This window comes from Parus major, chromosome 21, assembly GCF_001522545.3.
Source record: "Parus major isolate Abel chromosome 21, Parus_major1.1, whole genome shotgun sequence".
NCBI lineage: Eukaryota > Metazoa > Chordata > Aves > Passeriformes > Paridae > Parus > Parus major.
The window spans coordinates 6702283-6712746 of record NC_031789.1 but is presented as its reverse complement, the minus strand read 5'-3'; the positions used below and the strand labels follow the sequence as shown (position 1 = coordinate 6712746).

Sequence of the window (10464 nt, the reverse complement as noted above, 5' to 3'; positions counted from 1 at the left end):
GATTTGGTGTGAGAAACTGAGATTTGGTGTGAGAAACTGAGATTTGGTGTGAGAAACTGTGATTTGGTGTGAGAAACTGAGATTTGGTGTGAGAAAGTGTGATTTGGTGTGAGAAAGTGTGATTTGGTGTGAGAAAGTGTGATTTGGTGTGAGAAAGTGTGATTTGGTGTGAGAAACTGAGGTTTGGTGTGAGAAACTGAGATTTGGCGTAGGAAACTGAGATTTGGTGTGAGAAACTCAGATTTGGTGTAAGAAATTCAGATTTGGTGTGAGAAACTGAGATTTGGTGTTTCCTCTGGAAGTCCTCGTGCCCCAGAGCTGGCAGGCAGGGCTGCAGCCAGCACAGTGTTGATAATTCCTGGGAGCTGGAATTATCCCTGGCCTGGGGGAGGCTGCAGCCTTTCCCTTGCAGACAAACGTGGGTGTGCATGGGAAGCTTCTGGCTGTATCTTGTGCTATCTGACTTGTGGGAATGAACTTAGGTCCCCTTTGGAAAAGAGCCACCCTCTTTGCTTTCTACTGCATTAATTATCTGTGTATCATATGGAATCTCTGTCCCTGGGAGTTTGGGAACTAAATTGGATGATGCATTAAACGCTTCACTCCCACTTTGGAGCTGGGGGGATGTGGAGACATCTTCAGCCTTCCTGGCAAGCTTTTCTGGGAATGTCTGATTGCTTTGGAGAGCTGTGCTCCTGTGCTGTGTGTAATGTGACCCAGGTGACTGAGGCTCTCATCTGCTGTTGTGCTGTTTCAGCCCTGGTTAATGGCTGTGCCTGTGCCCAGCTGCTGGGCAGAGCAGTGCTGGAAGCAGGGATATTTTTGGGGACAGCAGCAGGAGCTTGCAGTGTGCTCTGGGTGCCTTGGATGTGCCTCAGTTACTGCCAAGTTCACAGGGAGATTTTAGGGTCTCATGTAAGGTTGCAAGGTCTAACCTGTGGCTGCTGCCAGGGGATGTTTTCCTCAAGCTGCACTTGAAATGAGATTACCCAGCTTCCTTTTTTGAGTGCAGACTTCCCGGTCTGTCTGCACTGCACTTGACAAGTGATGCTGGGAGTTGGTTCCCCACGAGCTGTGGCTGTGTTTGGCTGCTCTGCTGGCATTTGGAGAGCCCTGGCAGGTTCATGTTCCTGCAGTGCAGGGCTGAAACAGAGATGGCTCCAGGCTGGGAGCAGAGAGGTGACATCCTCTGGGCTGTCCCTGAGGTGCTGCACAGCTCAGGTGGGAATGGCTGGGGTGCTGCATCCAGCTCTGGGGGCTGCCAGGGCTCAGGCTGTGCCTGGGGACAGCTGGGACCTGCTGCTCCCATCCTCCTCCTTCCACGGAGCCTTCAGCAGTCTGTCTTTCACTTAGCTCTGCCAACATCAGTCAGAACAGCTTCTCTCCTGAAATGCTTCAGCTTCCATTTCAGCTCATTTCATCCATCACTGCAAAGGAGCTGTTTTTGCCGTGGTGTCAGGGCTCGTGGCTCAGTAATATTTGTTTTTGAGCGACTGGGAGCCTGCGGAAGCGTCAGCTTTGGTGGCAATCTGATTTTCAGTGTCAGAGGATGAAAAATAATTCAGAATCTGTTGAGAACAGCTGTTGTGTGGGCCCAGGAGTACAGTGTGATACACTGGCTTTATTGCAAAAAGAGTTTGCTTAAAATCAAGATGGGAAATGAGTTTGTGGTCTCAGTTTTATCCTGTAGTAGGATGGAGCAGTGGCTCTGGCTGATCTGGGGGAGTTTGTCCAGGCAGAACCCTCCTATTTGTGATAATGGGGATATTTTGTAACTCTTCTGCAACCCCTGCTTATTAAATTTTACATTTTGTTGATAGTGATCAGTGCAAGAGACATCCCTGGCACTGAAACTTTTCTGTTGTGTTGGCTCTTTGTGCTGTTGTAAAACTTGCCTTGGAAACTGCTGAGAGTGATGAGAACAAACATGAGCTCAGCTCAGGAGGGACCTGAGCACGGCTGAAATCTTAACTGGATATATCCCCATTTTTAAATTTGATTTTAAGGGTAATTTCTTATCAGGAGTGAGATCTTGAGTACACATCCCTGTGCTGGAGGTGTTCTACAGCAATGTTAGCATCCATTACAGAAGGAGCTCTTCCAGCTCTTTACGTACAGGGAGATGCATTTGTGGCAAAGGGTGCAAATTACACAAATTTTAAGAGGGATTAGAGAGTTTAAATTAATGAGACACAGCAAGGATTAGAAAGATGAAAATTAAAGGTGTGTGCAGAAGGGATACTGTCTTCAGCTTACATCCTCTGGGCTTTAAGGACAGGAAATCCTTTCCAATCATTTGATTCTTTCTCTTAAGTGCTCTCATCTGATAGAGAAGAAAGTTCAAGGTCTGCATTTCTTGGTTAAAATCTCATTCTGTGTTTACCCCATTGCTGTAGAGTACTTAATCCAGCACTTAATTCTGCTTTTTCTCCTGTGCTGAGCTCAGCAGCTGTATTGGAGTAATAGCAAATAAACTGTAAATAAACAGATAATCAAGATCATTGAATTTTTTTTCGAGTGAAAGGTTTCACTGTATTGTTACCATGTAAATACTGCTCTTATTAATTTGCATAGATATAATGAATGCGTGCACAGCTTTAAATAATGTATTAAAAAGAATTGAGTAGGGCTTAGACAACACTGTGCAATTAATCTTCTCTACTTTGCTGGAAATCACACAGGCCTATCCTAAAAGCTTGTTGGCCCAGTTCCCCATCTGTCCTCTCAGTTTCCACAACCTCCCTCCTGTTTCCTTCCAAATCTAATCTCTGGGGTTTTCCTTCTTTTTTTTCCCTCACAGTTCTCAACTTGCTGTTGTCAGAAAGCCTGTTGGAGTAGGATTAATTTTTGTTGCACAGTTTATATTCAAATTTGCTTTAGGCTTTCTTAGCATAGGGAGATGACAATGAAAGAGAGTTAACACCGAGAGTTATTTTTTCCCCTCCTCTTGGATTTCAGTTAGATCATTTAATGCTGATTTTCCTTCCATTTCCCATGCAGACTGATCCCTTCTATGCCACTGGCTTTTGCCAAAACCCAGCTCAGGAAGGGCTATTAGTGAATTAAAGGCACGGAATGGGGGTTTTGGTGGTGCTGTGGTGGCAGCTGCAGTGCTGGGTGAGAGCCTGGGCAGGGCAGGTGACTGTCACCTGCAGATGGGGACAATATCGTTTGCTCTGCCTACGTAGAAACATTTAAAAGGATCTGCAGGAATTAAAAGGGTTTAGGAGGATCTGTTTCTGCAGTGACATCAGTGGATGCACCTAGAGCCTGGCAGGGGGGTGAGGCTGGGTGAAACACTGCCCTGCCCATCAGCAGTGTGGGCAGTGCTGGGGGCCAGGGGGACACACCAGTGAGCCACAGTGACAGCCAGGTCACATCTTGCACTTGCCACTTGCTGTCTGCTGCTATCTCAGTTTTCAGATGAGTGCTGGGGGAGCTGGGCAGCAGCTCCCAGTGGGCAGGACTGAGGTGTGGGACTGCAGGTGCTGAGAAAAAATCAGAATTCAGTATAAAAATACACATAATACAAACAGGATTTCTTTCTATAGGCTTTGAAGTTCTGGCAAGTGTATTTTGGGCTGTTGAGGCTGGAATACACATAATACAAACAGGATTTCTTTCTATAAGCTTTGAAGTTCTGGCAAATGTATTTTGGGCTGTTGAGGCTGGAATACACATAATACAAACAGGATTTCTTTCTATAAGCTTTGAAGTCCTGACCAGTGTATTTTGGGCTGTTGAAGCTGGAAGGAGGAAAGTTAATTATTTTCTGGGAGGTTTTAGTTTTAATTTATTGCTTGGACAAAAGGAAGAAGCACAAGCAAAGTATTCTTTCAGCTGTACGTTGTAATTTTAGGAGGTCTTTGGCCATCCTGCTCTATTCTGTGTGGGTGGAGCAGGTTTGTGATGTGTTTTTGCATGTGTGGTCTTCTCCTCCCTCACAAGTTGATAGGAGGATGTGTTCTAGGAGGGTGCAATCTGTATTTTCCTCCTCTTTTGAAAGTCTGTTACCATTGTGATAGGAGATTGTTGAAATAATTCAGTGACAGACTTTGAGCTGCTGTAAATAGAGTAACCCTAGGAGCTGCACTGCTTCATGTGGTTGTAAAAGTCCCCTCATTTTTCACACTTCCACCACTGTTTTCAACTTTTCTCTGTGTGTGTGAATAGTTGTGAGGAAAACTTAGCAATCTTTTTTTTAGAAAACACTATCTTCAAAACTTTTGTTTCAATGGAAACAAATGCATTCTTTGACCATTCCTCCTTCAGTAATTAAAAGAAAAGAAAAAGATTAGAGAGAAGGCCTGAATTAGTCTCAGAACACGTCAGGGGAGTTAATAAAACACATGAAAAGATCTCAGGAGGGTTTTTTTGAGGCTGAGGGAAGTGTGCAGAGTGGAGCAGCCTGCAGCTGGAGCTCTGTGCTGGGCACACCCCAGCCTGCACTGTCACCTGGGAGAAGGTTGGATTTTAGGGATTAGGTGAGCAAAACTGAGAGAGGAAAATAATTGAGGAGTGCAGGTCAGCCCCTGATGCACAGAGGTAACTTTTGTCCCTGCTGACAACGCACACAGGAGCCAGACTGGGTTAAAAAAAGACATTTCCTGAGTTCCCATTTCCTTCTAGCAGGGGAGGCACTGCTGTGTCCAGGGCAGCTGCTGGGGCCTGACAGATGGAGCCTTAAGTGCAGATCAAGGTTGAGCTGGCAAATGGATTCCTCTGGCTTTGTTTGGCTCTGGATAAATCACAGAGAGCAGCTCAGAGGGGCTGGGGTGCCCAGGCCTGGCTGTGGGGCTCTGGGGATGTGGATTCACCATCAGTTTTCCATCCTGACCTCATCATTAGGCTTGAAAATGAAGAAGAAAGGTGCCACACAAGTGCTGAAACAAAATAATACACTTGTGCTGCAGGCTCAGCTTTACAGCTGCTGCACTGATCTGTTCCCTAGGAAGGGCTTCTCAGAGCTATTTACAAATAGGAAAATACCTTTCCTTTCAGAAGATGCTTGCTGTTGTGAAACATGAAGGTCATTTTTCAGTGGGTGGTGGCAGGTGGCTCTCAGCTGGCAGGCAGTGAGTGGGGGTCCCTCAGGAGTGCCAGGGTTTGGGGCTGCACTGCTGGGAGCACAGCATCCTGTGCAAATCCTGCTCACTCAGGTGGCACATTGCATTTTCCTCTCCTGGACAGGTCTCTGCTCAGGGCTGCAGCTGATGGAAGGGGCTCTCTGATCAGGAAGGTGAAGTGATGGGTCAGTGGGGAAATGGGAATGGCTCTCATTTTTCTACTTGAGGATACACAAATAAAGCCCATCCATGTGTTGATGAGGTGTTGGGGTGTATTTTAATTATCATAAGGGCAGCAAAGGGAGAGGAGTTAAGCAAGCCCTTGGTGTTTGTGATGGGCTTGGGAATAGCAGAGTTTTCCCAGCTCTCTTGGTGTGCTTGAGACTGTTTAAAATAGATCAAGTGAGGTCATGTAGTAATGTGGTGAATTTTTGGTGCTGTTTGTCCTTTTGTCTCCCACATTGCCCAGAAGAGCTTTGGGAGGTGGGTGGCTACAGGGGGATTTGTGAAATATCACTGAGAAGTGCTGGGGGCAAGTGTGGCACCTCCAGCAGAAGTTTCTGTGGCCCCAAAAGGCCAGAAAAAGCCTGTTAGAAATGGCCTGTGTGCAGCAAAGCTTGTCTGGTGCTAGAGGAGGAGCTTCAGACTAACTGGTTATTTAATTAATTTCTTTCATCAGCCTGGATTCTCATTGCCAGCCCTCCTCCCTTGTCATGTGTTTAATTGAAAAAGCCACCTGCAAGGCAGGAGGAGCCCCTGGCAGGAGGCAGGGGCTGAGCAGCCCTGGCATTTCTGGGGGCACAGAAATGTGTGAAATGGTGTTTGCTTCCTACCAGCTCTGTTAACCAAGGATGTGTGAATGCACCTTCCAAGGGGAACTGTGCAGTGTTGTGGACATGCTTGAAAAGTGCAGGAAAATAATTGGTGTGGGAAATGTTGTAGCTGGGGGCCTGAGCCGCAGAACAGTTGCTTTTATGAAATTGGGAACTGCAGAGTACAATTAGCTGTCATTAATTTTGTTGAATAGAAATATGTTCCATTTATTGTACAATCAGGAGCCAGGCTTGAATGAGTTTAAATAGATGAAATCTAAATTATACTGACAGTCCATTAAACAGCAGCAAAACCCCTTAAAGAAAATGGATTCACTATGATACCGGTTTATAATAAAATCATTTGCCAAATAAGAACTATAGTCCAGGCACTGGGAATACTCCTGTGAGCTTGAAATGAACACAGTAAATTGGTTGAACCATTTATTGCAGAGCAGGGCTGGAGCTCGTCGTTCCCTGACAAGGAGCCAGCAGCGTTGCTGGAAATCTGCTCAGCAGGCAGTGCCACTGGAAGATCAGACTGGCAATTTGTTTGTTGTCAGCCATATGGGGGAAGAGAGGCGAGTGCTGGGCTCCTACCTGTCACTGGGAATATTGCTGGAGTCCAGAGCTCGTGTTTGCCGTTCCCAGGGCTCTCCTCGCCGTGTTGCTGTGTTTGAGCCCCCGTGCCAAAGGTATTGCTGCTGCTGCTGCTGCAGCTTTGTCTCCATGCCTGACCTTTGTGTGCAAGGCTTTGGCAATTTTCCTGCTCTTGGAATGTGGGCAAGTTCAGATTTCAGCCTTTAGAACTCGCTGAATGCTGCAAACATTGATTCTGATCCTTTGGAAGGTATCTCTGACTGCTGCTGCTCCCAATCTCATTTAACTGTTCTGGGGGGCTGGAATTTAACTTCTTTAACTTCTTTAACTTCTTTAACTTCCTTAACTTCCTTAACTTCACTTGTGGCACCTGAGCCACGGGGAGGGTCCTGGGCTTCCCCTGGATCTGGCAGGAGAAGGATCCAGGATCGCCTGCTCAGGCTTCCTCAGGGCTCCTGGACCACTGAGCCTCTTCATCTCAGGCACCAGGATGGAGGAACAGAAATATATAATAACAACAACAACAACAATAATAATAACAATAATAATAATTATTCAGGAGTGGAAATATCCCTCAGTTGCTGGCCCACAGCTCGAGTTTGGGGTTTGTACATGTCTGTACTCACATGCAAGGCTGGTGGAAGCTGCTGGGGAGGGATTGTGGATGGCTCCTTCAGAAAGGCTTTCAAGGAATATCCTCCCTGTGGAAGTGCAGAGCTGCACAGACAGCCTACAGCTTTGTTCCTGGGATGATGGAAGTGTTGACTCATTAGGTGAAACATGAAAGGGTTCTAATTGTGAAGATGGTTACTACAAATGCTGTGGCCTTTGAGCTGCTAAAGGTTCAGAAAATGGAGCTGCTTGGGCTGATTTTCCAAGAGAATTTTTTATGTCCGTGCATCGAAGCTCTAATTTTAAAAGCAGCTTTTAGTGTGGGAATATCAATGTAACCCTTCAGAAGTAGGGCACATCTGGTGAATATCACAAGCCCAAAGGCAGAATGACTCTGTACCATGTGTCAGGGAAATGCTTCATCTCCAGTGGGACGTTTTACACGAAAGAGGGAAGTGAGCTCGTGGCTGCAGACAGGCAGTGCAGGGCACTCAACATTTCCTCACTCTGTTTTGCAAGGGTTATGGAAAATCCTTTGTATGTTTTATTTTTGGGGGGTTTTTTTTGTTAATTTCATTTTCTTTCGGAGCTTTTGCTGCTTTGCCAGTGCTGAACTCTGTGATTTAACATCAACATCAGATGTTGAACTTGTCCCAGGTGGTGCTTGTGTTACCTGTGGGGAAAGCCAGAGGGGGAATTTGCAGCACACCCATTTCCCCATCCCTGCTGGCTTCAGCCTTGCTCTTGTTTCCTGGCAAATGGGGAACATGTGAGGACGGCTGGCCTTCAGTAAAAGAAATTAAATTACACTTGAGTGAAGTTGTGTAAGCCTATGCAGAAGCTCTGTGCAGCCAGAGAGAGCTGAAATTGTTCCACAAGTGTGTGGTCAGTGGAAAAAAGGGTGCAGTGGCACATTCCAGTGTGCTGAGGGTGAGGAAGGGGCTATTCTGTAGCTTTCAGTGGCATAAATCTTATCTCTGCACGTTTCTTGCTTATTAGAAAAATGCTAATGCAGTTTTCCTTTTCTTGGGTCCCCATGGAAGCTGTTTGGATTTCTGGTAAATGGAAGGAATTGCTCTTTATGGCGAGTTTTGAGTGGCTGATGCGCGTGCATCCATAAATATTCTCCTTTTCTGGGGGGGCACCTTTCGAGTTTCTATCATCCACAGCATTGCTGTGCACCTGGATAAACTTGTTTTTCTTATCTGCCTGGCCTCTCTCGCTTTGGAGACTCGTAACTGGATGTCATTATTGTTTTAGGGCTTGGCAGGCAGCCAGCAGTGCAGCCCAGAGCCCGTCTTTATCCATGGGAGATGCCACATCCCCTCACTCTGTGCCAGCCATCTCACAGGGATGTGGGCTGTTTGTTCTGCCTGCTGCCTGATAAAACTCTGCAAAACGAGCCTTGTACAGCTGAGATAGCGAGGGGGAAAAACCCAAAAAGCTCTTGTGAGTTGTGGTGTTGTGTGTGTCTGAAATGGGGCAGCTTTCCCCACACCACAGTGATCCCGAGGGCTCCTGCAGGGGAGCAGGATGGGAATGTTGGCTTCAGCTGCCATCCTGGGCTGCTCCAAATGCTCTCATCAGCCCAGGAAATCGGGGAGAACCAGGGCTGGGGGAATACTTGGATGAGCTGAAATTGCTGGAGCTTCCCAGTCAGCTGGATTGAACTGAGCTCTGCTTTGAAACGTGTCTTGTAAAACTTGTTTTCTGTAGAAATCCAAAAAAGCTCCTGGAAGATCTCTGCTGTGTTTTGAACAGCAGCTCCTTATCTGTGTGTGAGAGGGGACACCAGGACTGTCCTTTAAATATTTGCTTGGCTTTGGGGCTGGCATCTTTCTGTTTAGCAAGCTGTGTGAGTTTGCAAGGTCAGGATCATTAATCAGGCACTTCTCTCCCATCCGTGCCGTGTTTTCATTCCGAGGGCACTGCTTTTGTTGTAGTTATTGCCAAGACTGTTTTGAATACAACAGACCTTATGTTCCAGCAGCCTTGGAGAGCCCAGTTGTCAAAAGCAAACAAAAATAATTACTGTGTTTCTGTCTTGTCAAATGTAATTCGAGAAAGCGCAGGCCTTCCCTGAGGTAAATCTAATTTAAGTTTGCTGTGTTTCATCTGTGATTGGTTGCCTTGGTTTTCTTCACAATTAGAAGAGAAAATATGTTAGTGCTCGGTTCTTAATGGCAAGCTGACCACGAAAAATCTGATTACTTTCCTCTCTTATTTTGGTCTGGTTCATAGGCTGTGACCTGGTCATTGTTATTAACTCAATCCAGAGTGGTCTTTAAATTCCTTTCTTTTTGTTTTCCTAGCAAAATGTCTATTCAAATCAAAGTTAATTTTTATGCAGTTAATTCCCTTATTTATCATCATAAATAGTTTCTATTTTCAGATCACACTCAGAATAAATTACACAATATGCAAATGAAATGATGGTTCTTTCAAAGTTTAAGCTGTATTTGAATTTATCCTGTTTTTATGTTCTTTCTTGGAGGCACAGAAGTTAATGCCCATTATTCTAAAATCTTGTGTTTTTAAAGATTGCGTTTATATCGAAAGTCGCCGGCCGAACACGCCCTATTTCATCTGCAGCATTCAAGACTTCAAACTGGTAAGGAACATTTTCACATCTCCTCCTTCCCTGCCCCAGCCTCCAGAGGGGGGAATATTTCTTAGCCTGGATCCCTTCTGTGGCTCCTCCTGAGTGAATCTTTGCCCTCTGAAACAGGAGCTGGTTTTTATTCAAGCGCAGCTCTGTCCTTGGTGCAGCCTCACTTCACTGGGGGAGTTCAGTTTGTGATCCCTGTCGTGTTGAGCTGAGCAGAAACGTGAACTTTGAGTTGAGTCTTGTCAGGAAATTGTGGCTCAGGGGGTTAAATTTTTCCTGGGAAGTGAAATTTGCCTTCCCCAGCACAGCTCTGGGATGAGGGCTGGCTTGTGGCAGCCTCTGCATCTCAGCTGACCATGCCAGACCAAGGGGGCCAGTTTAATCGGGAAAAATAGAAAATAACCCTTAAGAACCTGTTAGCACTTCATTCTTTACAGGGAAAAGTGCAGGGCCTGAGCAAGAGCAAAGCAGAGCTGTGTTTGCCCCTGTCTGACCCCGCATTCTCCCCCCTTGCTGCTGCTGCTGGGTCACAGGGGGGGCACAGGGGCTCCTTCAGCAGAGTTCTGTGAGCAGGAGCCTTGGGAACTTCTGGGAATCTGTTCCTGCTGCTCATTATTGCTTTATTGAAGTCCTGAGCACATAATAAACTCTCCTTATCAATGTATTGTCCACAGACATAGATCACCACAGGCTGTTGCTATCAGAATAATTCCCCCTTTCCCCTTTCCCCTTTCCCCTTTCCCCTTTCCCCTTTCCCCTTTCCCCT

General features: G+C 46.1%; 1 protein-coding gene across 2 annotated transcripts in view; it reads left to right on the top strand.

Annotated features, from left to right (window-relative positions):
* Positions 1–10464, top strand: part of RERE (arginine-glutamic acid dipeptide repeats) — a 136978-nt gene that overhangs the window by 18916 nt on the left and 107598 nt on the right. For both annotated transcript variants that reach the window (XM_015648368.3, XM_015648367.3), the window contains exon 3: positions 9631–9701. In XM_015648368.3, coding sequence (XP_015503854.1) covers positions 9631–9701 — 71 coding nt within the window. The remainder of the gene's footprint in view (positions 1–9630; positions 9702–10464) is intronic.